General features: G+C 38.1%; 4 protein-coding genes across 9 annotated transcripts; 2 read left to right on the forward strand and 2 right to left on the reverse strand.

Moving 5' to 3' along the window:
* Positions 1–2,520: 2,520 nt before the first annotated feature.
* Positions 2,521–7,577, reverse strand: LOC143860329 (uncharacterized). The gene is made up of 5 exons (XM_077370917.1): positions 7,486–7,577; positions 5,125–5,297; positions 4,840–4,938; positions 4,591–4,742; positions 2,521–4,507 (listed from the first exon to the last, which is right to left on the reverse strand). The coding sequence occupies exons 2-5, from the start codon at positions 5,293–5,295 to the stop codon at positions 4,126–4,128; spliced, it is 804 nt and encodes a 267-aa protein (XP_077227032.1). The 5' UTR covers positions 5,296–5,297; positions 7,486–7,577; the 3' UTR covers positions 2,521–4,125.
* Positions 2,841–3,861, forward strand: LOC143860330 (chlorophyll a-b binding protein, chloroplastic). Its single transcript, XM_077370918.1, has one exon. It carries the CDS (start codon positions 2,948–2,950, stop codon positions 3,740–3,742), a length of 795 nt encoding a protein of 264 aa, XP_077227033.1. The 5' UTR covers positions 2,841–2,947; the 3' UTR covers positions 3,743–3,861.
* A 4,325-nt stretch (positions 7,578–11,902) lies between the features above and the next one.
* Positions 11,903–12,717, reverse strand: LOC143862173 (large ribosomal subunit protein P2y-like). Its single transcript, XM_077373172.1, has 3 exons — positions 12,554–12,717; positions 12,221–12,456; positions 11,903–12,113 (listed from the first exon to the last, which is right to left on the reverse strand). Exons 1-3 carry the CDS (start codon positions 12,639–12,641, stop codon positions 12,087–12,089), a joined length of 351 nt encoding a protein of 116 aa, XP_077229287.1. The 5' UTR covers positions 12,642–12,717; the 3' UTR covers positions 11,903–12,086.
* A 1,675-nt stretch (positions 12,718–14,392) lies between these two features.
* Positions 14,393–26,234, forward strand: LOC143859959 (Peptidase S41 family protein). Of its 6 annotated transcripts, none has more exons than XM_077370440.1 (14): positions 14,393–15,005; positions 16,174–16,293; positions 17,372–17,509; positions 20,415–20,519; positions 20,597–20,765; positions 22,751–22,827; positions 23,204–23,248; positions 24,495–24,578; positions 25,141–25,179; positions 25,262–25,324; positions 25,407–25,536; positions 25,609–25,673; positions 25,778–25,873; positions 26,055–26,234. In XM_077370440.1, exons 1-12 carry the CDS (start codon positions 14,616–14,618, stop codon positions 25,662–25,664), a joined length of 1,416 nt encoding a protein of 471 aa, XP_077226555.1. In that variant the 5' UTR covers positions 14,393–14,615; the 3' UTR covers positions 25,665–25,673; positions 25,778–25,873; positions 26,055–26,234. The 6 variants fall into 6 exon arrangements, with proteins under 6 accessions (XP_077226555.1, XP_077226556.1, XP_077226553.1 ...); XM_077370441.1 differs by having other exon boundaries at positions 25,609–25,667; XM_077370438.1 differs by having other exon boundaries at positions 25,407–25,673.
* Positions 26,235–26,759: the final 525 nt, after the last annotated feature.

The raw sequence follows: 26,759 nt of genomic DNA on the forward strand, positions 1-26,759 counted from the left end.
GACACAAATTTGTTAAATTGTTAATATTTAATTCAAAACAAGGGACTGCTGATATCATTATATGATCTCTTAATTTTGATTTTTTAAAGACAAAAGAATTAAAAGAAACCCTAGTTTCTTACTTTCTTCATCTACTTTGCAAAGTTGCAAACCCTCTCACACCTCACTGCCACAGCGCCTCCACTCGTCCGTCAAATCCGGCAAATCCGGCCGTTGAGAAGAAGAAGGAGAAGAACCCCAAAGGTATAGCCATTTTTTTTTTGGCAATGATGTTAAATTTTAATAGTGTTTGAATGAGATCCTAATGATCTTTTAATATTGGGCCTAATGAGAGAGTGGTTGAGTTACATTAAAGCCAACCAAACAATGCCCTTTTTGGTCATTTTACCACTAAAACTCTGTTTTAGAGCATTTGCAACCAAACACACAATACCTCCGTTTGCCGTTTAAAACGCCGTTTTGATCTGGCCAACCAAACATGAAAATGCCGTTTGGCAAAACACCGTTTTGAACCAAAACACTGTTTTGCAAAACGGAGTTTTAAACGCTATTTCAAACGGTACGCCAAACACACCCTATATACCGTAGTTTAGATACAAACTGCACCTGAATACAATTGGGCCGAACAAATTAAATGGCAAAACGTACTAAACATTGAAAGGGTCTGTGGTGTTATACATATAGTGGAGCTTTAATATTTTATATTCACGGCGGTCACTTTTTTATAAAATATTAGAGAAAATAAAATATTAGAAAATAGATCCACCACCACTGCACCTTACCCTTCATTTTTTTTTTCTTGACAATAGTAACTTTTAATGTTATATCTTGGATGAGAGAGAGAGAGAGAGAGAGAGAAACGGAGAGAGATGAGTTGAAACTAGCATCATGCAATGCAGTGGACAAATATGGCAAGGCATGGGGTGATGTGATGACAATGATAATCAAGGACTGTTGAAGGCATTGTGGGATCATTACCCACATCATTCAGATGGATCCACCATTGTGCAAGCTGCATATGGTACACCATGATAGAGGACTTCGACCCTTTGCCATTAGAGAAGGAGATAAAGCCTGGCCCGCGGGATCTAATCAATAAATTAAGCTACGGGTTCATCAGCCTATAAGCATTGAAATTTTGTTGAACCCCAAAGAGGAACTCGATGCATTCCAAATTTTCATGGATGACGAGCCGTTAGCTACATCTAAGGTAGGAGAAGAAGATGCCAACGAGGGAGTAGAAGAAGATGATGCATGTGACATTATACCGACGGAGCTTCACCCTGCCTTAGGCCTAGTGATTAGGAAGCTAGATGATGACCCCGTTGAAAACAAAGCGGAGATTTTAAAGCTTTCAACGTTGCGATGTTATGTTTGGGAGAAGGAGCATGAGCGCAAAGCTGCACAAATGGCGCAAAGGAACATTCACAACTTTTTTAGATTATATAGAACATGCGTTTTGTACGTACCATAGTTGCCGAAAATGCCTTGTGTGGAGGGGAAACTCATTTTTCTAGAAACACATTTCAAAATCATTTCTGAAATCTAAAAAAAAATTGAGGAAACATGTGTGAAATGGGTGAGAAACATATGGGAAACACGTGAAAAATGTATGTGAAATGTGTGGTATGCACGGAAAACGTTTCGAAGAAATCACACGGAAAAAAATTGTGGAATGCAAATTAAGGCCTATGTATGACTCTATTTAAATCAAAATTATGAAAAAATCATAAACATATGTATATATGTATAAATGCATGTAAAAATTTGAAATTAACACATTCCTAATCTAAAAAGGGACATGATTTCAGCACAACTATGTTTTGATACATGCACTCATGTATCTTGTCTTTTATCATTTAACTGTCACGTAAGTGCTTTTTGGGGACCGTAAAAACCCTTTTACAGTTCTTTAAATATAAGAGACAAGAAACATGAGCGTCATGTTTCAAAACATATTTGTGTTGAAATCATTTCCCTCTACAAAAGCACATATTTTGTGTTTCTCTTATGTTTATTATGTGTTTTCCATTCATGTTTCTCTATCGCTTCCTAAACATTTCTAATGAGTTTCTTAAAAAATTTCTCAATGCTCTTCTCATAAGATTTTCTATTGATTCTCCGTTCTTGTTTTCCCTCTATTTTTTCTATTTTTTATTTTAACCCCCTCACTCCACAACTAAATAGTTAGGATAATTGAACAAGTGGTTTTCACCAACATTTTTGCCCTTCTTCTTCTTTGGATAATATATGCAACCTAAAAATCACTAATAAATTTTTTTTATGGAAACACTTTGAAAACGAGAATGCATTATTTGAAGTTAAGACCATCCACCAGATGAAAAAAATACCCGTATTTACATTATAGATTTACAAACAGGTACCATTTCTTCGGCCTACTGTGACGGCCGGATGAGCCCAACACCAATAGACGTCATATTTTATTTACAGAGCATTGACAGAACAGGTAGAGGATATGTCAAACTGTCAAAGTAGAGATATTTGTAAAAGGGGCCCCTTCAAGAGCAGACCACATATAAGATGGCTAATATTGAAGAAATCTTTAATTTCTTCAAATACAAACGAATGCTGTAGGATAATCCAGTAGCCTGCTCTTATTGGTTAGAAGGCACTTACTGTTCAACCACACACCCAATCCTATACAGATGGATTGGTGGCTCACAAATGATCTTCTTATTCGTACGTGATGATGTTTGTGTGTGGTGGAGAAGGGGGTGCCACATATCAAAATCACATCAACCAATACAAAGAGAGTTGTCTATATTTCCACGGATAAGGACCATTTCCTTCTATCACCCCTTGTCTACACTATTTAAGCAAACCACAAACAGTTCTCTTTCACTCACTTAGAAGCTTGAATAGCCTAACCTTACCAAAAAAATCCTTCTCTTCCTTTCCTAGCTAAGAAACTGAAAACAGAGAAGACATGGCTACAATGGCCCTCTCCTCTCCATCGCTGGCCGGAAAGGCACTCAAGCTCTCCCCATCCGCCTCTGAGTTGATGGGTGAAGGCAGGGTAAGCATGCGTAAAACTGGAGCCAAGCCCAAGAGTGTCTCTGGCAGTCCTTGGTATGGCCCGGACCGAGTAAAGTACTTGGGACCTTTCTCTGGTGAGGCCCCTTCCTACCTCACTGGCGAATTCCCCGGCGACTATGGCTGGGACACCGCGGGTCTCTCTGCCGACCCCGAGACCTTCGCCAAGAACCGTGAGCTCGAGGTCATCCACTGCAGATGGGCCATGCTAGGAGCTCTTGGGTGTGTCTTCCCCGAGCTACTCTCTCGCAACGGTGTCAAATTCGGTGAGGCAGTATGGTTCAAGGCAGGTGCACAAATCTTTAGCGAGGGTGGATTGGACTACTTGGGCAACCCCAGCTTGGTGCATGCACAAAGCATTTTGGCTATCTGGGCTTGTCAAGTCACCTTGATGGGTGCCGTTGAGGGCTACCGCATTGCTGGTGGGCCACTTGGTGAAGTGGTGGACCCCCTCTACCCCGGTGGTAGCTTCGACCCTCTGGGGCTGGCCGACGATCCAGAGGCATTTGCAGAGTTGAAGGTGAAGGAGATTAAGAATGGAAGATTGGCTATGTTCTCCATGTTTGGATTCTTTGTTCAAGCCATTGTGACTGGCAAAGGCCCATTGGAGAACCTGTCTGACCACCTTGCTGATCCTGTTAATAACAATGCTTGGGCCTTTGCCACCAATTTTGTGCCTGGAAAGTGAGAGGGGAACACAAGCACATCTTCATGTTCTTGTTTGAGATCAATGAATGTGAGACTCTGAATTCCAGTCATTGTTGTAACTTATATATGAATGAAAAAATGTTTTATGCATTTTCCACCTTTCCAAACTCTCCAAGTTCCTGTTTCATTTGCTAGGAATTAGTGCTTATAATTTCTCCCTTTTTCTAAATGGGTATCCTCGAAACATTTCACTCTCTCGCAATATGCAATAATTTTTTCTTAGGTTTTATGTTTGCAACAAGAAATTACCGCAAAACATTTCACTCTCTTGCAATATGCAATATTGTGTGCCTGTGTGACAAAAGAATAATAAAAAGAATATTCTCCTGGGCATCCTTGGTTTTAACGGGGCACCAAGAAAATTCATGATCCAACATTGCAAAGCCAGAAAAACAAAGGGAACTGCCACCCAACCATGAAAAGCAGAAGATAGTGATTCCTACTCGAGTGCTGTTCGTAATTCCGCACTTCCATGAACAAAACTCTCTTCATAGTCTTGATCATGAACACTCCCATGCACATACACAGCCATGGCATGAGAAAGTAGTACATGTAACTCCAAGATATCCTCGCCAAAACGGCAAGAGAGATGCCTGTAAATGCATACCCGGCGTAGGCGATGATGTCCAATACTGGTGCATCTCCACTCCCTAATGAACATATTGTTACTTTAAGCAGTAAAACCTGCAAAAACCATCCAAGAAGCCCCTTCATGAACTGCAGGCTCAATGCTTCAGGGCTAAATCTGCATGACAACAATGGACAACTGAGATAACGGCAAATGCTAATTTCAAGAGAAAACTTAAAGCTTGGCAATGAATGTCTCACTTTCCAAGAAGACCCAACGAGAAGCCAGCGAGAACCACATAGGTGGCAAAAGCCGTGAATGGAATATACAAATCCGGAGCATTTATATCGTAAATTGGAGGTTTGTAGGAGACCCTGCCTCCGACTAGCTCAGTTATCCTTGTCCAATGTCCCTTGACGTAAGGAATATAAACTGTGAGAATCACTAGTTTTTAAGAACTAAAAGGAGCCAACCCATAAGAAATTAATTACATCTGAGAAATTACTTACCCTGTAAAAGAATGGAAATAAGATCACCTTCAACTTGTTCAGCACATACTGGTCATTCACTTGAAAATAGCATTGAGGATCCGAGAAATACCTGCTTATCTGTACAAAGAAGGGGGATATAGCTTTATATCCATATATCCATTGAAAATAATCGCTGAAAACCATTCAAAATACACATATTGTATATCTGTTCCTGCATAGGGTGGGTCTAGTGTCCTGTTAAATTCTTGTATTATTTTTCTTTTTATGGGTTAGAACTTAAAAGGTGTTCATAGAGGTACATACATTACTTTGCACATATTCCGAGCCTGATCCCAAAATTCTCTCCCCATATGCACCCAGCCCACCTCGGATTATCCCCGATCCAGGGCCATAGAATGCATTACCCAATGAGTTAGGATGTGGGTTAAACAAGGCTCCAGGCACTCCAGCCTGGCTTCCCAAATGCTCATTCATCGCTGTAAGGAGGCAAATGAAGAAAAAAATTATCAGATCATGACAACTAGGAAAATAAATAAATAGCAAAAAAGGAGCTTCATCTGACAGCAACATACTTTTATTAGAGGAAAATAACAGGTCCTTTTTTATAGAATAACGATTTTATTAATAATGTAAGTGGAATGCAGAAAGGGGACAGAGTCATGCCACACATGTAAACTGCAGTTACAGTAACCATATACAGAACGCCTTGGTAAATCAGATCCTAATGGGACAGAGCCATGCCCCCTTGCAATTACAATATGGGCCTGAAGGGCCCACATCTAAGATGGATTTTTTTTTATTTTTTTTTATTTTTTATTTTTTTTTGGGGGTGGAGGGGGGGGGGGGGTGGGTTAGGTGGCAGAAGCCACTTAACACGCACAATCCCCTCTACCTCGAGCAGGGGAGTAGAACAGAATACGTGTTGAGTGCCAGCAGCCACTTAACACAGAACACCCTCCCCCTCGGGCAGGGAATTTCTAACTAATCTCTCAAATCACTATAAAATGAAAAAAGGGTGGGAATTTCCACCCTGTCCAAGGGTGGGAATTTCCAACTAATCTCTCAAATCACTATAAAATGAAAAAAGAAAAAGAACAGAAAAACCCTCAATGATTCAAGAAAAATTATATGTATTCTTGATCAATGGAGAAATATATCGTCGTTTTTTATCAAGAAGATACCAAAGTGAATGATTGAAGTATTCCATACTAGAAATAATCACAAGAAATCCGTTGATAAGCCCTATGGCTCATCGCATGATATGCAATGTGGGAATCCAGTCTCTGGATTCATGCCCAAGAGTTTTGGAAAATGCGGAGCCATATCTTTGTTCACGTGTCCATATTTGTATCAGTATTTAGGTATCATACCTTCTTATCATTCAAAAAAAATCCATTGATAACAATGATTTCTATTCCTCAATAATATCAGACGACCAAGGTATTAGTTGAATCCTATGTGACTATAGAAGTTTATTGATATCTTCTTTTTATAAAGAAAACCCTTAGAAGATACAACAGCCCCAGGTGGTGAAGAGCCAGGCATTGACGTGTCAAAGTAAAATCTTGGAGAAGATCACCCTGTTATGCCAAGGGAGCTTTTATTCGTTGAGAAAAGACCCTCAATTGGTACCGTCGGATCACTAAGGCTGACTCCGCGAATAAAAATTACTAAGGGTCTTGATGCAACCAACAAAAGTTTCATCCATCATTATGAAGGGTGGTCCATCAACCCAAATTTATTGGAGAAGCCTGCAACCCTACTTGGCCTCAACCTCTAAAAGCAAAATGTTCATCCTTGGCAACAAATCCCCTGTCCTATCCTTATCATGGCGAGGAAAAAGCTTACCTATCAGGCATCCAAAGAAGCGATTTCATCTCACATTACATTTTATTAAGTCTATAGCTTCCTTATTCCACAAATAGAGAGTGCGAATCCAAACGCCTTTAAGCTTTAGCAAGAATTGGAAATGTGACAACCCAAATAATGGAACGGCAATCCACTAGTCCCAAACTATGTCTTTAGAGGAAGGTTGCAACAGACATGGGCTTATGTATAAGAAACACGATACATATCAGACTCCCATAGATCAAGAACGCAAGGTAGCATATTTCCTAGTGTAAACATGTATCAGATGATACCATCTATTCTCTTTTTCGCTTTTCTTACATAAAATTTATTGAATTGGTAAGAAAATTTTCACCAAGGGGAGTGATTGCCCCACACAAAAATTTATTGAGATGGGAAGAAAATTTACAACAGGGCCAGAGATTGCCCCACAAGGAATCAATGAAAAAAAAAAAATCCGTCTGTTCTTATGCATTAACAACAAAGAATCAGGAAATACACATAAATTTGGTTTGAATTGTCGGATTAAAAAAAATTAAAAAGGGAATATGAATCAGATTAATTGCAAGTGCTCCATCATCCATTCTACTTCAATTTACAACTTCCAATACGAGAAGAAAACAGTAAATGCCAGAAATCGATATAAGAAAGAAAACCCTTGGGAAGAATAAAATATAGAGTAGATCTACAAAAGAAAGCTAACCCAGAATGCACAATAAATAGTAATGTCGATGCCGAATCAGAACAAAACCTAAGAAGATCTCTACGGATCGTGAAAAGGAAAAGGAAGAATAGATTTTTTTTTAAAAAAGGTACCTGCAAGGCCTCCAAGAGGGATTAACGGTCAGGAAGAGGGAAATGAAGAAGGCAACTAATATTGAATAAGGGAACCATAACCAAAAAAGAATATTATATTGAATAAGAAGAGTGGTAGCAGGACGCTCAAGGATGACGGCAGAACGGGACTGCCACTCCCAACGCTCCCTGCATGTGGGCCCGTCTGTTATACCGAAATTCTTAAGTTCGAATCAATTCTTAAAATCCGTTTTACAGCCAACCAGGAAACCGAAGAAATCGGTTATTTCCACCACATCACAAGCGACATTCAAATCTTCCTTGTTTTTAGAAAACACATCAATGATTTTTGGTCTCTCCCATCAGTCTAATTCTCGGTGAGAATCATTTTCCTTAGTTTATTGATGGTTTGATCTATACGCTCTTGTTGGAATACTAGCATTGTCTAGCTTTGATGCGTGGGATCATGGAGTGGATTCAAAATTGTGTTTTGACCCTGTTGGGTTTTGGATTTTAAGAATTGATTTTGAGTCCAGAACTGATTATTAGATTCAACCAGAAGTCAGAATTGATTTTGAGTCCAAAAACCAGTTCACGGCTCACTTTTTCAGGAGAGAACTGCCACATCACATCAATAAGACAAAATTTGCTGCTAGGTGGCCTTTCTCTCACCCGACAGATTCAAGAGACTTCATATACAGCGCCTCAACATCAAGCTGACATAACCTGAAAATAACTTCGGACAAAAGCTCTAGATAAAGGTAGACGACAATACTTCATTTTTACCCTACGGGCAGTTTGGGTACTTAGAAAAGAGAATTGCTAAGCATTTTCGCAGAGAGACATTTCGCGGTTCACCATTTCACGAGAGAACAGCCACCTCAAATGAATTACAAGAATAAGACAGAGCCTGCACTTCTCTCCTGAAAAAGTGAGCCACTGCAAAATTTCCAACCCAATTTAGAAAAAGTAAATGGAAATGATATCAGCGCTCTAATGTTTTGATATTCACGCTAAGTTTCCTGTCATTTAAAGGGCTGTCAAAAGGTTATTACAGTTCCCAAAAAGCTCTCTCAACTTCACAAGTCCTTTTAAATACTAAAAGACAAGAAACTTGAGCGTCACTGTCAGAACAGTGGAGCGCCGATATCATTTCCCAAAATAAAATAGGAAATATTTTCCTTCAAAACGAGCTGCACAGTGTTTTGCTGACCCATTTATCAAGAATTTTTTGTTCGAAATCAAAACGTCTCATTGTCTTCTAATAAAATTGCAACTCCTTGGAATTTTTTTTCTTCCTCATTAACTTTCTGAGAAATTATGTCACAAAGGGTAAGGAAGAGATTTTTGTCACACGGCCTATGCCCTACCATAGGGAACCAACAATGGAATGGCTTAGATCATGCAAATAGGTTAGCCCCACTGTACGATTGAATGGTTTAAGTAGTGAATGGAACCAATTCAACCAAACCATGTCATCTGCATGCTCAGGTCGGCCATATTAAGCAAGTGTGTATTATGGCAATCATCTCATCTTTATTTTTAATCCCTACATGCTATACCCTTCAATATGAATGAATGGTTAGGATCACCCAGCACAGAAGATTTTTGGGGGCACGATTAATTTTATGCTGAGTTTGAGCCAAACGCCATCTAATTCCTCTAGTGGGTCGGACTTGCAGAAAATAAAGAACCTAAAATTAACCCAAAATAATTCCTCTCTTAGGATACCAGTTCTCATTGAACCAAAATAACGCCTGAAACTTTCAATATTCGATGTCGTTTCTACAAATATAGCATTCCCACGGCATCCTCATCTATCATAGAACTGTTTAAGACTGAAATTCCTGGCAATTTCCCCCCTGGGCGTATAATTTTCTGCAGATACGCCGGAAAGCCAAAGGTTCCAACTTCCAAATATGAACTACTCGTTCTAGTGCAACAATCAGTTTAGTTTTTGAAGAAAGATAACAATTATTATTAAGATAAAAGATTACAGGTGTACATCTAGGGTAAGTGCAACAATCAGCGGAAAGGCCAAAACAAGTGACCCATAAAAGACGTTGACACAAAACATCATAGTGGCTGTGAAGGTACTCGAGAAATAAGAAAAATCTACACAAAATGAACTACCTAGCAAATGGACTATGGAAGAGGGGCAGGCAATTTCACCTGCCCTAAAAGTAAAAACCTATAACAGACCATGGATGAAAGATAATAACATGAGGGCTTGCTGGAGATGTTGAGAGAGAGAGAGAGTCTGTATAAACACCTAGACTAGATGGAGATGCAAATACATGCGTTCTGCGCTGAAGGTTTATGCAAATTGAAACGAGACTATGATGTTGGCTCCTAATAATGCATTTCCCCAAACAGAGAATTCTTCCTTCAGTCTGACGTTAGACAGAGAGATGCACACCCTGTGAAACAAGGCACACGATTCACAGGACCAAACTCGTAAATTAAGCTAGTACTGGAAATTTAGAGAACTTGCATGTGATGCGGCTACAACTTTCAGTCTATCTTACAGATTGAAACTTTGGATTCCAGTCATTTATTTGAAAGAATGACATGGCACCATGCCCATTAGTCGAGAGAGGCTTCAATGCCCAACTAGGATTCCAGTCATTTATCTGATATCTGCAAAAAAAATGACAAAACTAGGGTTCAAAGAAGTGTAGGGAAATCAAGGTGTGAATATATATGGCTAAATGGAATGGCTGGTCAAAGAAATAGGACTTCAAACACAATTGTGATTTGTGAGGCTCAAAGAAGGCAGCAGAAGGGTAAATAATGCAGTCCTAGGGCTAACGACATGTCTGATGTCAGCCAACAAGTCAGTGTTGATCCAAAGTGGCTTGTGCACTCTGTTGCCAAGCCTCTTGGCAGGCTCACGGTATAAGTAGGGGAAATAAAATTGGAGTGATTAGAGTTGAGGTTGAGAAAAAATTAAAGAGAAATGTGGGCGAGCTAATAGGAAAAGAAATAATAAATCCATACATAGGAAGGAGTACCAAGCCTCAGGCATCATCCCAGTCCAAGTGCTCTCCAAGAGAGGTGAGAGATGCTAGAGTAGAAAGATATGAGGCTAATCTCAACCAAGATAAAGGAGAAAAGGAAGAAAGAAACGTACTCAAGAAAAGGGAATCAGGATCAAGAAAGCGAAGAAGACCAAGAAAGGAGAAAGATAAGAGTAGAAAGGGGAGCAGTTTATAATCCCAATTGGAAAGGATGAAGAAGGAAAGAGAGAGGAGGGAAAAGATACAGACTATAAAGAAAGCGATGAGAGAAGTAGAGAAGCGGGAGAAAGGATGTAAGAAGCGAGAAAGATGGGGAGAGGGGGTGGCAAGAATGAGATATAGATGGGGAAACCAAGGGAGATAAGTTGAGAGGAGAGAAAAAGGAGAGGAAGATTGGGGTGGTGGTGGTGCATGGGGGGGCTTCATTTTGACACCGTACACCTATGTCTGGCCAATATGTTAAAAGAAAAGGAATTAAAAGATTTTCAGTGAGTTTTAAGAGGTTTAGGAAATAAGAAATACGAAATAAGTGGGCCGGGACTAAAAGGGTATAAAAGATGAATTTTAAAAAGAAGGCAACGGAAAAATGTAAGATGAGTAGTAGGCTAGTGTGGACAATTCTCACACCTATGATAAATAAAATGCTAATAAATCAAACAATATACTACTTAAAAAGTAAATGTCACATGTCCAATAGTCCAATAGAAAAAATAAATCTAACCGCCCAGGTGATGGTTAGATCACATCAAACTTCCATAGTTCCATTTATCATTTCCTTTCCGCCTTGTCATCCATAACAATCTCCTCACTGCTGACACACGACTAACAAACACAGTAAGCTTGGCACAGGCAATTGGACCTGTCTTCTAATTATGTGATGCCACAATCAGTTAAAATGAACGTCCCAAACTACGGCAAAGCAACTTTACAAAACCTATGAAACCAGTTCAGTGTCCATTGTACTATCAACACTGGTCTCTAATCACCATAGCAACTCTAAAACTATTGTGACCAAATAATTGAGAACAGTTGCACTCACCCAGCTCCACAACCAACTCAATCTCCTCACGTCATGGGCAAAACCAAGACTTTGAACACAGTGCCCCTAACCAGGGAACCAGGAGGCCATTTTCCAGCCTCATGCCTCCTGTCATTCCATGACCGACTCTGGCCATAAGGCTGTTAGACAACCAGAAGCCTCATTGATGCATTGCCAGGGTCACTGGAGGGAGTGGCAGCCTCCAGCATCACTCAAAAAACACATACAATACAGTCATGACGTAATGAAAGCAGTGCATATGCATTAAAGTACAATAGCACAGCCAATGGCACCATTACTACCAAAATTCAAATGCACAACTTCAGAATCTTATAGTTATTGTAAATTAACGGATTATCCAGCAAATTTGGACCGAATGAATAAAAACAGAACGCTAACAATTGTATTGAATCATATGAAAGACAAAGCAGTAGACAAAAGCGACTCATCACTAATCCCAAGCAGTTCAAATCACAAAACCAAACTACAACTAACTGAAGCTTCCAAACTACCAATATCTAGATACTGCTATACGCCGTACCTACGAAAAAAGATGGAACCTCTCAATCAAACAAACTAAATCCCATATCCTGCACACACAAAAAAAAGAAGAAGATCAGCATAAATCGAAGAGGCTAACACATTAGGAAGAAACAAACATGAAACATGAAGAAGTTTCGGTTCTAAGAAGCAATACATCATCAGATTCCTCCTTTTCTTCGACCTTCTCCTCTTTCTTTGGCTCCGCAGCAGCAGGAGCAGCGGCCGCTGCTCCGCCGCCACCAGCGGCAGCAGTCACCGGCACGCCACCTCCGCCGCCAGCCGGAACTGAGGCTAGTTTCTCCAATCCAGCAGCGACAAGCTCGTTGATGTCTTTCCCTTTGACTTCGGAAAGTAGAAGCTCGATCATATCATCTTCTGCTTCGGCTCCCACTACATATCGAAACAAAAGAAATAGCAAACCCTAAATAAAAGTAAAACCCCAGAGAAGCTGAAATCTTGAAAAGTGAAGATGGAACCCTAGATTTACCCGATCCGAGGATCTTTTTGATGTCTCCAGAGGAAGGATGTGAGTTTCCGCCAAGATGAGCGAGCAAATACGCAGCGAGTACCTTCATCTCTGCAGGCAAAAAACGGGAGGAGGAGAGAGTGGAGACAAAATGCGTCGTTTTAGGGCTTGCAAAACCCTAGGGCAATCAAATGCTTGCTTTTATTAGTAAGGCGTGCCCTCATCGTAATACAATGAGGTCGCGCCCTCTCAATTGATCTGAACCGTCCACTCGATAGATCTTGTGGTATATCTTTTGTGGCCCAGAAATGAAGCTAATTGTTCCATCCTTAGATTTATTAAGTCCTCTGGAATCGGCATCCTATTCCGATTCAGCGCCATTCGGATGGGATATTATGGTTCAAACAAATGAAAGGAATTATGAAATTAAGAGCGGAAATGAGACGGGGTGGAAAGGAACCGGTAATGGGTATCGGCATCCTATTCTGATCCTCATGGAAACAAAATGAAAAAAAATAAAAAATAAAATAATTTAAAAATGTAATAAAAATTTCATACATACCAGAGCAAAATCAGAATTCCACCACTTAGGCGGGAAACAAATTCTGACATCTTTCCCCTCAGTGATATTTGGTAGACCTCACAAAAAGTGACCCAGACCCTTGGGTCCACCCGGCCCGCCCGTAATTTATGGGGTCTTGGTCAGTAATTAGTGACCTGTTTGAAATTTGACCCTTCCCGTACGGGTCACGTCAGAGCTGGGTTGGGCTGGGTGGACTCGTGGGTGCTTGCGTAAGCCCTTATAGTCTTGTATTTTTCAGAAAGTATTGTACTGATCACATCATAGGACGATCTAAACCGTCCATGTGATGGAACACAACTTAAATAGGTTGTGCCCCAAAAATCATTTCCATAGGATGATCTTAGCCCTCCGATCTGTAGAGGTTGTTTCCATAAATAATAATATGCAATTCCTTCATAGATCAGAGAGCTAGGATCATCTTATGGAAATGATTTTTTGGGTACAACCTATTTACGTTATGGCCCATCACATGGACAGTTTGGACCATCCTATTATAGTGCGGGAATAAAACCAACAAAGAAACAAAAGAAAAAAAAAAGGGTGACCCGCGGGTCCACCTGGCCCGTACGTGTGAGGTCCGGGTCCACCAATTAGTGACCTATAAAATTACGGGTAATTTTTTACTCGACCCGTATGGCCCGGACCAGTACAGGGCGGGTGAAACCTGGCCCAACCCACCCGTTTGCCAAGTCTACTATTTGGATTGCTAGAATAATCCCTGGAATAAGAATCTTATTCTGATTCCAGAATTTGGATTCTTGGAAAGTAAGTGATATATCCGCCCCTTCTGACTACTAAGGACACCCAACAGCAGTGTACGTGGCAATCAGAACCATTGAATCTTCCTGACATGAAGTACATCAGCCTTTCTGCAGTCACTGATACACTGCTGCTGGGTGTCCCAAGTAATCAAAAGGGGCGGATATATCACTTCCCTTTTTGGAATAATGCCATGGAATTAGCATCTGATTTCTAATTCCGGTGTTTCCTTCAAAAACATAATGGAATCATTAGGGCAAAATGCTACCAAAACATAATTAAAAGGGGAAAATGTCAAAATCTTTCCCGCCTCAAAAGGTTGTATTCTGATTCCGCTTAGGTATAAATGAAATTTTATTAGAAAAAAGATGAATCAAATTTTTATTCCAATTCTTTTCATTACGTTTCTAAGAAAATTGGAATAGGAATCGGAATAGGATGCCGATTCCGGCAATCCAAAAAAAGCCATAAGGTGTTTAATATTTACTTATTAGACTTAAGAAATGAGAATATGAGAATGTCAGGCTCAAACACGACATCACCACAGCATAGCATCTATGTAGCAGAAAACTCATCCATAGAGGTGTTATCTCCCGAGTATTGAGGAATGGCTATACCTTACAACTTGATCCTCCCACGCCCATAGAGAGGTGTGAGAACTGAGAAATCTGAATCCTCTTCTGTGAGTAGTGAGGTCACTCAAATAATCTCTCCTCTGGCCTCCTCTACACATGAGAAGTTATGGAATCCCTTTTGTGCAACTTCTCACTCAGAGTAGGAGCAATGACATCAACAACAACAATAAAATCTTCCCTCCCCACAACCCTCACCTTTTACAAACAGAGCCTCTCAAAAACCAACACTAAATTGCCCCAAAAACTGCTACTCCATGCACTGGCAGGTGCCCTTTCCCTTGGTCTCTTCATTTCTTCACCTTCCATTGCAGAAATGTCTCCATCCCTTCAGTTCCAACCATCTACCGACTATTGCCGGGAAGAAGAAAAAGAAAAACCGGCAGAAATCGCTTCGGAGTCAATAACTAATGAAGGGATTGTTGAGGAAGCTTGGGAGGTCGTTAACGAGAGCTTCCTTGATGCTGGTCGGGGTCGCTGGACGCCTGAAAAATGGCTGGTAAAGTACCCACAAACCCTAAACTGATTTTTGTGGCTTTTTTGTTGTTGGGTTTATTTGGAAAGCATTTAAAGATAGAAATGTATCATGTTTGAACCCTTTTCCCTGTTTTCTTATCCGAATTAGAATTGCCCATGTCATTATCTATTTGTTTGCTTTGTTAGAAATGTGGGAAGTGATTGCTTTGAACAGTCTTGATACTTAAAGATTAGCAGTTTTGATGGTTATACATAGATGGTGTCCAGGTTTTATGTCTAGGAATTGCTGTGTTGTGGAAATTCTCAATAAAAACTTTGATATCAAGAATTGTTGGGGTTCTATGCGAAAGTAAAGATTTCACATCGGAAAAGTCAAAGAGATGTGGATGGGCCTATAAGGGCTTGGGCACCCTCCCCTTAGTGGCTAGCTTTTAAGGGTGAGTTCTACTCCGGTCCCAACAAGTGGTATCAGAGCCGGGGCGTGGTAACTGTGGTTGGCCTTGAGGATGGAGAAAAAAACCCAAAGCCTTCGAACGTTGCTCCCGCGGAGGGGGTGATTGTCGGGTTTCCATCCGAAAGCAAAGATCCCACATTGGAAAAGTGAAAGAGATGTGGATGGGCGGGTTATAAGGACTTGGGCACCCTCTCCTTAATGGCTAGCTTTTAAGGTTGAGTTCTACCCGGGTCCCAACAAGAATCACTTTGAAGGCTTTGAACAGGCCTTTAGTCATGTTGGAGAGATGGAGTGCTGCACTAATTTAATGGAATTGATTTTCAGATTATCATAATTCTCTTTTATGCAACTGCAAAAGTAATTATATGCTTAATTGGTGATTTTGGCCCCACAGAAGAGCAGTAAACACCAAGTAACAATTATTGGAGATCTCAGCACAAAATTAGAGCATACGAGAGCCCTCTATCAAATGTCTCTAACAATGAAGAGCATGGTTTTGTGTTTATTTAGACAATCTTATGTTTCAACTGCATTTTTCATTTCGCTTTTTTTGTTGAGCATATTGACATTGACATTTCCTGGTCACATGATCACAAATTATTATTCGATTCTCCATATCTATGTTCTCATAGGTTGGAGTGTGTTCACTATCCACGGGACCTTTACTTAATATTCAGTTAATTAGTATGCCTTTCTTATAGCACTTTTGCTTATACCAGTAACTTTTCTGTTACAGCAAAAAAAAGAAGACATTCTTGGCAGCTCCATTCAAACAAGATCTAAAGCTCACGATGTCATTAAGAGGATGCTAGCTAGCTTGGGTGACCCATATACCCGGTTCCTCTCTCCATCTGAGGTAATGTTCTCTTGATGTGTATCTGCAGTCACCTGTCTATGTGATGGTTGTGTAGATGTATTGCAAACTCATAGGCTGAAGTTGCTCCCTAATTATAGCAATTGCCTCTTCACATTGACAAAATATTGTACTCTGTTAACTTTTCTAAAGTACAGCCAGAATTCTAATTCAAATCAAATGCTTATCTGTATGGAATGGAAACAGTTTCCATAGTATGAATCCTGCATAGCTTCTTGCTCATGTTGGTATTTGTTTGTTAGAAATACTTAAAAACCTACCATGAGATTGGCTGCCTCGCATGAGCTGAACAGTTCTATGCTCTTAGTAGCTTTGTAATAGATATCTGAATTGAAGAACCTCTTCGAACACCAAAATTTTGATTCAGAAGCTTCACATGAATTTCTGCATTGTGCCATAAGCGAGGTGATTTTTACCTTTTTTTGTTCCAATCATATCATATAACTTGGATGTAGATTATTAAATTTTAAGCAGTTATAACATTCTATCAAAGAAACATTTTTGAATCGTTCACTGTTGGAAATAGGATTTTTTTTATCGATGCTGCTAAAAATTACGTACAATACATCTTAGATATTAGTTTCATGTGCCTATATTCAATTCCAGGTTAACTTAGATTTTAATATAATTGAGATTTACTAAGTCTTAGCTTTTACTGGTCGTGCCTTCTCAGTGTTCTATTTTTGTTTCTCCATGTGCTCTTTTTAATAAAAAGTCTCACCAAAAGTGCTTGCTCATTCATTTTCACAAAGTAGATTTTGTTTTAGACTGAGTAGAGGACTGTCGTGTCAGTATTTTTCGTCCATGTGGGTTTTCTATCCTATAGTCTTTCTGCCTCTTTTGTTTTTTCTTTTTTCCCTGCATGTCCCCTTTTCATATTTGAAGTTTTTTGATTCTGCATAGTTTCTCTTACGCATTTTTTATTGTAGGCTTGTCGTTGTTAACATTACATGGTGATGTCTTCCACTATTAAATGTGTCACTTCAGTGCCATAATTTCTACTATAGTAACTGCAGTTTTCTTGTTTCATCTCACGTGTTACATTCATCACCGATGAAAGTTCTCAAAGATGGCTAGGTATGATGTAACTGGGGTTGGAATAAATCTTAGGGAAGTTCCTGGTGAGGATGGTGCTATAAAATTGAAGGTATTAGGGATCTTATTGGATGGTCCTGCCCATGCTGCTGGTATAAGACAGGTAGTATACTGTCTACGCCCTCTCTTTTCGGCTGATCTTTTTGTTTGGCGTTATACCTCTCTTTTATCTCTCATACCTTATGCGTTGGATTGTTTATTTGATCATCGCAATTTGTGATATTAATGCTTATCATATACGGAACATTTGAAATTGATATTTTTGCGTATTTTGCAGCATTATGCCATTCAATCCATTGAAAGATCCATTTAGCTCGCTTGTACCTAAATATCATCTTACCTTCTATTTAATTGTTAGTTTTCTCTCGGGTCTCATTAACTAGCTAAACGTGCATGGCAAAGATGTGGGATTATTTCTTTATGTTGCCCAGCTTCCTTGTAGGGTTAATTCAAGTTTACATTTAATGTGATTATTGAACTTTTCGAAGGAGGGCATATGCATAGCTGAATAAAGTAAATCCCCAGCTGAGAAATTGTATAGCCTTATCCAGACTTCAGTTACATTATGAATCCAACAAATTATTGAACTTTTCGAAGGTGGTCATATACATAGCTGAATAAAGCGAATCTCCAGCTGAAAAATTGTAAAGCTTCATCCAGAATTCAGTTACATTTTTTTTGTTTTCTAACCCGGAATTTATCTAGGAACTCTGGCCGGCACCTTAAATTTTATTGATGTACGAAGGTACACTTGGTTCAAAAAAAGAAAAAGGTTCAAGATGAGGGCATACCCACCTTACCTCTGAATTCAAAAGGATACTAAACTTACTTACGAATGGAAGAAAATGTACCACGTAGAAGAACCCAACTAGAGCCAGGTATATTCCTTTCTCCTTCTTCATGAAATTTTTCTAAAGGATTCATTTAGCTGACCCCAACTAGTTTGGGACAAAGGCTTTGTTGAGTTGACTAAACTTACTTACATCGAATACTTGAAATACCCAAAGCACTAGTCAGTTACATTATGAATCCAAAATCTTGCAGTGGAATCTCAGATGCATGTGGAGGAATCTCCTTTTGAATAAAATCTTAATTGCAAAGAATGACGGTACTAATGCATTCATAGTGGAAACTTATGCTTTGTGTTTGACCGGATTATAATGTATTTAATTGGAATTAGAAATATATGAACATCTCTTCTTTTCTTTCTTTTTTTCTACCTTTTCTCTGTTTCATCATCATGTAGGGTAACTTCTGTACTTTCACTTGATTCATAAACTATAAAGGGGGTAATTTGGTCGTTACTCAAGTTATTCAGTACTCATGCTTTACTTTGATTAGTGAAAATTAGATCATTATTTTCTGCCACAGTATCAATAACTGTTTGCCAACCTCTTTGCCTATCCAATTTTCCTGTGTTTTCTTTGAATCTCTCATCTCTGATTTGAAAATTTATTTAGATTCAGATTATATTTCTTCTCCTTTTCTTCTGTAAAAAATGAATAATCAAATCCTAATTTCTCACTTTTAGTGACAAAAATATCAAGGATTTTGAATATCTCCTGTTATCATCATGATATTTAAAAAGGGTAATGATATATTCACCCCCTTTTCTTACTTGGGAGATCCCCCTTAAGTGTAATACACTAAGGGAGGCTGTCCCAAGTAAGACAAGGGGGGCAAATATATCACTTTCCTAAAAAACATTATCGCTTGATAATTACAAAAATGAAATTTCCTGTGATTTCCTCATTAGTCATGTTTCTATATTATTTTTTTGAATTATTATTATTTCATTTTTACATTTTAGGAAAATTTCCCATAAAAATCCTTAGAAAAAAATTCGAAAGCTGTCCATGAGTTCCCCAAAACGATATGCATTTGTAAAATTTGCTGATAACATATTTATCTCTATGATTTACCCTCTTGAAACATCAGACTAGATGGTGTAAATATCATTCTTCGAAAAGGAAAAACCATTTTGCTGGGTTGAAGACCTTCTGGGTTACTTGGTTCCATGTCTTTCTCCTTTTGGATGCATCTCATCTCTGGTTTCAAACATATTATCCAAAGTTAAATTCTTCTTGCTTCTCTAATTTTCTTTTAAAACTGCATAGAAATCTCAATTTTTCCTATTGTAACCAGCGAACTAGATTGTCCAAAACTCATCCTTCAGAAACGACAAAATGTTTTCCTGGTTCAAAGTAGAATTTTTGTAAGTCACTCGTGGTTATGTCTTCCACCACCATTAGAATGCCTTCTCATTTAAAATTCACTTCTATTGAGGAAAATATTGACAAAAAAATCCAGGGAGTAATGATGAATTTGGATTGCACTACATGGAAGAACAGGATAAAACTCATAGTTTCCAAATGGCCCTAGAGGTATTGTCACAACTATTTCACATGAAACAATAATCATAGGAATCATCTCAGTCCAAGGTATAAAATCTTGGCGTGTGGACTGTTATGATAAAGTATATGGGCTCCTGACGTGGCTGAATTCACTTTGTGTTGACCAATTAGAAACAAGTCCTAGTTCTAAACTTCTAATGGCTTGTAATTATTACTTCTGACTGGTACCAAGCATAAATTTTGAGGATTTTGGCATTTGGTGTCATTTTTTTCCTTTTTATCCTTTTCTACTGAGCATCTTGTTTTCCCTTCAAAACTTTGAAAGCATCAAACACCGATTGACTGGGACATGGTCCACTTGTGAATAATTGTGATCCCTTATGGTTTCTTAAAGTTGTATGTATGCCATTGATACTAGGAATGTATTTTGCATTAGCAAAAAAAAAGAAAAAGAGTAGCAGTAACCTACATCTTGAATATTAGAAGATGCAGTTCTATTTTTGCTGGTCTAATATAGATGGTACATCTGCCTTGTATTTTCATCATTGCCTTAATGATACAGATTTTTTCTTAGGCATTGCTGTTATTGTAAAGATAAAATTGACAAATTTATTGTCACAGTTCATTCCTTTACATTCTATGCTCTATTGGTAGGGGGATGAGATCTTATCAGTCAATGGGGTGGATGTCAAGGGGAAATCAGCCTTTGAAGTATCTTCTCTCCTACAAGGTCCTAAGGAGACATTTGTGACTATTGAGGTTGTCATTGGATGCTGTTAGACACAGGGAGCATTGACATGTTAAATATTTTCCAAACTAAATAATGATGCTTGCAGATTAAACATGGAAATTGTGGACCAGTACAATCTTTTAAAATCCAGAGGCAAGTTATTGCTCGAACTCCGGTATTATATCGCTTGGAACAAATGGAGAATGGATCGGCTTCAATTGGATACATACGCCTTAAAGAATTCAATGCACTGGCAAGAAAAGATTTGGTTACAGGTGCATGCTTTTTGACACGAAATTCTTGCAACCATATTTCTTTCATCATACATCAAAACCAGCCTTAGTTTCTTTCCCACAGTTTAAGCCAATTATGTATCAGTAACTTTCTTTTGGTGTTTGTTTGCATCTCAATCTTGTTATTAAAACACTTTTTTGTGCTGAAATTTGTTCTATAGTTCTAGGTTTTTGTTAAAGTCATTTCACAGTCTCATTTAGCATTTTATTTTGATTTATAGGATGACCATACAAATGATGTACTCAAAGAAGTTAAATTTAGCAAACAAGTGAAGGCTTAAATTTTAATAATATATATAGGCTACTGGTATTCGCACTACCATGTTTTGAATCTTTTGACAATGGGGCGAACTCACCTTCTCTTTTCTTTTTATAATTGTCTTTTTGTTTTCCATTGTCTGCATTTTCTCTTTCCTGTCTCTCCTCTGTATAGGAGACCTACACCATTCAGTAGACATTCATCTTTAGTCTATGAGAGACAGATAATTGGTATATGCTAATTCATTGGGAAAAACATCCTAGATAATTTTTTTTGTTGTCGTTAGAGGGGATATGCATTATACTGGAAGTATTTTATTTATAGTAGAGGTAAGGTGAAAGAGTGGAAAGATGAAAAGCTCTGGCAGATGAGGATCTCAAGTTAAATTCCGGTGGTTAACTCGGCAACTATAGTTCAACACTGATTGGTCATTGGTGGTATTTTAGAGACCATGTAGAAGTTATGTTGGCTTCTTTGGGGTGTAAGGATTCAAGTGAGGCCGAATCCCTTGTTCTTCCTCAAGGAATGAAATCATTAGCTTCTCATTTTTTGAGATTGAAGGGAATTCTCTTGATATCATTTGGTAGATGATGCAAGTAAACTATTAGAAGTCCATTAAAAATAGGAAACTTGGCAGAAAATTAAATGATAATTTACAATTATGAATCTGTGTAAAATAAAACGAGAAATGGACAAAACCGTAGTCTTCCCATCAAAATATAATCAAAGAAGGGTAAAACCAAAACTCAATAGAGTAAACTTGTAATTATTGATTAACCTCTCCACACATACAACAGAACTTCATATATAGGTCCAAAAACACCTTAAAACCCTAGTTCAATTTTAATCACTGGTGTATGATCAGTTTAAGCCCCTTTCCCAAAAAAATTTAAAAAAAAAAATGACTTAAATCATCATGAATTATAGCTCCCCTAGATACCAATTTTCTTTATTCTCAGAGCCTTGGATGGTCCACCATTGATGTTAGCATTATGTTTAAGTCTCCTTTGAACTTATTTTTGGATCTCAGTCCTCCACTCCACCCTCTTTTTCTTCCAAATCATCATTGCTGATTCATAGGCTTGTTCATAACATTGCTTGCATTATGTGAATGAAGGTGAGAAGTTTCCTTGGAGCTTAATGAATATGGTTATATATTGGACATGTGAGTTGTTGCAAGTTGTAAATTATCATCTTCGTCATGAGTAGGCTCTGTCACCGACACATAAACCTAAGGAGGGAGTGTCAAGTCCTCTGTTTTTGGGTCTCACTTTCCTGTTCCTTAGCTTACATGTAGGGTCATCTATGTCTTCTTTTACTCTCTTTTTTGTGACTGTTCAGACGGAAAAAAAAAGAATCATGCAACCTGTTAAAAACCATCTTTGTGAAAGAAAATTTCAGCTCTAGAGTCCAGCACCTTTTGTTCTACTGAATGACAAGGCATTCAAAGAATGTTCTTGTTTCATACTCTTCTTAGTTTAGGGGTTCTCTGTTCAGAATTAGGATAAATTTCTCCTCAATTTTGTTCACTTATTTATAACATTCTGTTTCTTTGGATTTATTTTCTTTTCAAATAATTCACATCCTTATGCTTATGCGCACCTCCTTGCATTTTGATATCAACAGTTCCACAAATTATTTCATCGTATGCTTGCACTGCATAGTTTAGATTTTCTTCATTATAACATTGATGGGAATTTCTTTGCAGCAATGGAGCATCTTCAAAATTCTGGTGCTTCTTTATTTGTTTTGGACCTAAGAGATAATCTAGGTGGACTGGTGCAGGTTTGTTCAATATCTCCATCTCTTACAGATATAGTTCTCAATCCAAATCAAATAAAATTTGACCAACTAATGTTGTCTGCACAGTAAAAAGATGATCTATTCATGAGAAACCTAAAAGGGTAGTTTATAGATTAAAAGAAATAGATAACAACTGTGGATAAGATGCTTAATGCAACTTATAGAGGACAATTTTTACAAATATAATATGGTTACAAGAAATTTTATGTCCTATATATTCCTTTCGTTTATTGTCCCTTAATTTTTCCTTAAAATTTCATGGATATGATTTTTATTTGCATATCCTTATTCACTGCTGTGTGTTATGATTTATCATTTTAAAATTGTGAGGTTGACAGTGCTATTTTGCTCCTCGCAGGTTGGCATTGAGGTCGCTAAGCTATTTTTAAATGAAGGGGAGACGGTATGCATTTCCTGCGAGATATGAACTTTGAATATTTTCCATTCTAAATCTAATCAACAACAATAATTTTTCAGTTTGTTCCCTATTCAGAGTCAGAAACTCATGTATTTATGTGACTATACACTCCCCTTCTTTTCATTTTTTACTTTTGTTGTTACTGATTTGAATATGAAGCTTGCAACTAAAACGAATTTTGGCTTAACTAGTACCAACTCGAGGAAGGGTATGTGGAGAACTTAAAATCGAATTATTCTGTCATATTTGTCCCAACTCTTGGTCTGCATGAGTCACACATACAAGTTATCGAAAACATTGATCTTTTTGCTGTTTAAATACATTGATCTGTTTGCACCACATTTGCATGTGTGTTTCGATTCAAAGGTGATAGTGAGATATTTGGTCTCCCTCATTCTCTATTTCTCGCTCTCTCTGTCTCTATGTGTGTGTTTGTGTGACGGCCTTTAATGATGGCACTCCTCATTTAACTTCTCTGATTAGCTGTTGACAGTTTTTCAAAAATTGTGATGGCCTTTAATAATTAATTAGAGAAGTGAAAAATAAAAAAACGGCAGTGCTATTATTAGAACAAGTGTGAATATCATTTCCACACGCGCGCGCACAAAAAAACACAGTACACAAGATATGTGACAAAAACTGTCTCAGATGATGGAAGAGAAGGACTGTCAAAGGAAATTGATGACTTATAAGCTGGAGAGCTATATAAAACTCATACAGATTGTTGGTAACAATGAGCTATATAAAACTCTTATAAGCTCTTTTGTTTTAGTTTTCTTGTTGTAGCTCTGACTTCCTCTGTCGGGGGTGCTTCTCTTTTCCAATTAACAATATGCTCATCATTCAAAAAAAAAAAAGGATTGTTGATAACAACGAGCAATATTGCTCTACAGTCAACAGCTGCAACACGTTTTTTTGTCAGTAGTGAAGGTTTATCAAAAGAGAACAGATAATTGTAAGAACTGTTCCAAACGATCTCAAAGAACTGGTATCTGTGATTCCTGGATACGGATACAAATACACTTGGCAATTTACAAAATCCTTAATACTTTTACAGGCATTGGCATTTTGTAGTTCTGAAACATCTTTTATATGTTTCCTTGTTGATTCTTTAAATGATAATATTGATTACAGAGCTATTATTTTACATAGGTTTTATAGTAATGCAAGTGTTTAAACATTAGTTATTCCATGTCACATTAAATTATTCCATTTTCTTCTGGTGATACAGGTCACTTATACTGTTGGAAGGGACCCCCAGTATGAAAGAACTATTGTTGCAGACACTGCACCCTTAGTTACAGCTCCTGTCATTGTATGTGTAGATTTTATTTTGAGATATCACTTTATGTTTGGATCTTTTGTAATTAAGAAAGTAAGTTTGGGGTTTTCACTTGATAATTGGCAAGGCCTTCTCTTATATCAGCAGTATTATCTCCCCTATACTATAGCTTTGTCATTTACTCGTTTGCATGACAAAGCCATGTGTGGGTAACATAATGAGTTCTGCCTGAAGTAATCTTTCATTGGCTTGCTGCCAAGAATGGTCATGTTTTATCTCATTCAAGATGGATGCGTACTAGTTACAGCTCCCTTTGTGCTTTCAGAAGGGCATTTGTTCATTCTAAGTTTCTAACCGTACATATATATAAAGATATGTGTGTGGTTTTAGGCTACTGAGATTGGCACTACCATGTTTTGGTAATTGCACTAATTCAGCTCGTCTTTTATTATTTAAGCAGCCGTCAAAGGTTATTACAGTTCCCAAAGCATATCACCACAGGAGTCCCTCAATAGTAGAAGCAGTAGGAATTTGTTGTGTTGTTACTGTCAAACTTCTAAAAGGCATTTTCTCTGACTTATCACTTCTAATGCAGGTTCTAGTAAACAACAGGACTGCAAGTTCAAGTGAAATTGTGAGTTACTCTGTAATTCTTCTTGCTTGTACGTGTGAGGATTTTCACAAAGCTTGTATTATAATCAGAAACTAATTTTCAGGTTGCAACAGCGCTTCATGATAACTGCAGAGCTGTTCTCGTGGGGGAAAGAACATTTGGCAAGGTCAATATGATCAAAAATTTCAAAAGAGTAACAATCATTACTAGGAATTTTAAATAAATTTTACATTCTATGGTTTTAACAGGGCCTGATACAATCTGTTTTTGAACTTCATGATGGATCGGGCGTGGTTGTCACTGTTGGGAAGTACGTCACACCAAATCATATGGACATCAATGGAAATGGAGTACAACCGGATTTCCAACGCATGCCAGGTAACATTTTTGTCTTTCTTGCAATCAAAATAAAGAGTACGCCTCAAAGTTCACAGAAACATACATTTGCAGCCTTGAGTGAAGTTATTGAACGTCTACTGAAATGTCACATGCAAAAGAAAGGATAATATGTAAAGGTTTGCCCTTCTTTCTTTTTGCTTTTAGTTTTTATTATCAGTTCATTGTTTTCTCCCAAGGGAACATTCATGCTCACCCATAGCTTATAATACGTCATCTACAGCCCCATGATTTACAAGATTTTAAGGAGGATGGAGAGCCCACACAACATTGATATCAAATGTATACAAGTATTTACATTACTATAATCAACAGAAAGGTATGCGTAAGAGTACTTTCAGAAACAATTCTAATCCAAATATTCCATGAGAAAGTTTGAAATTGGTGTGAATTTTCTGGTGGGAGGAGTCCTCAGTCCCCGGGCCGTAGAAACTAGTAGAAAGAAAATTAATTTGTATGTTTTGCTGATATGTTTCTTGTTCATTTTTTTTTTTTGACAGGTAAGATGGGATCAAACCTTCGACCTCTTAGATTGGAAAGCAAAGCCTTTACCATCGAGCTAGAGGCTCAATCCGGAAGCTGTAATTTTATAAAATGATTATTTATTTCAGCATGCATCAAGAACTGTCAGTGCCTGCAGAAACAGATTTGAATTTATTTGTGTTTTTTTTTTTTTTGCACCCCCCTCGTTGCAACCACAGAATATCTCATACTCTAGAGAATTTATATGATGGGTGGCTGTGAAAACACGTGAAGTCTAAAATAGTAGGTACGGCCCACTCCATATGATGATCCATACTGTTCATCTGTTTGGGCACAACTTAAATAGGTTGTGCCCCAAAAATCATTTCCATAGGATGATCCTAACCCTCCGATCTGTAGAAGATTCCATAAATGATTTTTGGGGCACTCCATATTCAGATCAGTTCAGATCATAGGGTTAGGATCATCCTATCGAAATGATTTTTAGGGCACAACCTATTTATGTTGTGCTGAAACAGATGAACGATTTGTATCATCATATGGAGTGGGCCGTACCTACTTTTTTAGACTTCGCGTGTTTTCATGGCCACCCATCATATAAATTCTCCCACCTCAGATGAATTAATTAAATGAATGAGGCAAAATCTGCTAAAAAGTAAGCTGGTGTGGCTGAACTCCTCCGCAAAAGTCAGCCTTCAAAATGGAGCAAATCCCAATCCATT

The sequence above is a fragment of the Tasmannia lanceolata genome, unplaced genomic scaffold (assembly GCF_043159265.1).
Source record: "Tasmannia lanceolata isolate RefF3 unplaced genomic scaffold, GAP_Taslan_0.1 ptg000037l, whole genome shotgun sequence".
NCBI classification, from domain to species: Eukaryota; Viridiplantae; Streptophyta; class Magnoliopsida; order Canellales; family Winteraceae; genus Tasmannia; species Tasmannia lanceolata.

What these genes read in the sequence shown, in the direction of transcription:
- LOC143860329 (XM_077370917.1), bottom strand. Translation starts at nt 5,295, where the DNA reads ATGAATGAGCATTTGGGAAGCCAGGCTGGAGTGCCTGGAGCCTTGTTT. An exon ending in CGGAATATGTGCAAAGTAAT is followed by an intron (nt 4,939 to 5,124) that starts GTATGTACCTCT and finishes TTCTTTGTACAG; the next exon opens with ATAAGCAGGTATTTCTCGGA. An exon ending in TCGTTGGGTCTTCTTGGAAA is followed by an intron (nt 4,508 to 4,590) that starts GTGAGACATTCA and finishes GTTGTCATGCAG; the next exon opens with ATTTAGCCCTGAAGCATTGA.
- LOC143859959 (XM_077370438.1), top strand. Translation starts at nt 14,616, where the DNA reads ATGGAATCCCTTTTGTGCAACTTCTCACTCAGAGTAGGAGCAATGACA. An exon ending in CTGCAAGTTCAAGTGAAATT is followed by an intron (nt 25,180 to 25,261) that starts GTGAGTTACTCT and finishes ACTAATTTTCAG; the next exon opens with GTTGCAACAGCGCTTCATGA. An exon ending in GGGAAAGAACATTTGGCAAG is followed by an intron (nt 25,325 to 25,406) that starts GTCAATATGATC and finishes TGGTTTTAACAG; the next exon opens with GGCCTGATACAATCTGTTTT.
- LOC143862173 (XM_077373172.1), bottom strand. Translation starts at nt 12,641, where the DNA reads ATGAAGGTACTCGCTGCGTATTTGCTCGCTCATCTTGGCGGAAACTCA. An exon ending in CAAAAAGATCCTCGGATCGG is followed by an intron (nt 12,457 to 12,553) that starts GTAAATCTAGGG and finishes TTCGATATGTAG; the next exon opens with TGGGAGCCGAAGCAGAAGAT. An exon ending in AAAAGGAGGAATCTGATGAT is followed by an intron (nt 12,114 to 12,220) that starts GTATTGCTTCTT and finishes TTGTGTGTGCAG; the next exon opens with GATATGGGATTTAGTTTGTT.
- LOC143860330 (XM_077370918.1), top strand. Translation starts at nt 2,948, where the DNA reads ATGGCTACAATGGCCCTCTCCTCTCCATCGCTGGCCGGAAAGGCACTC.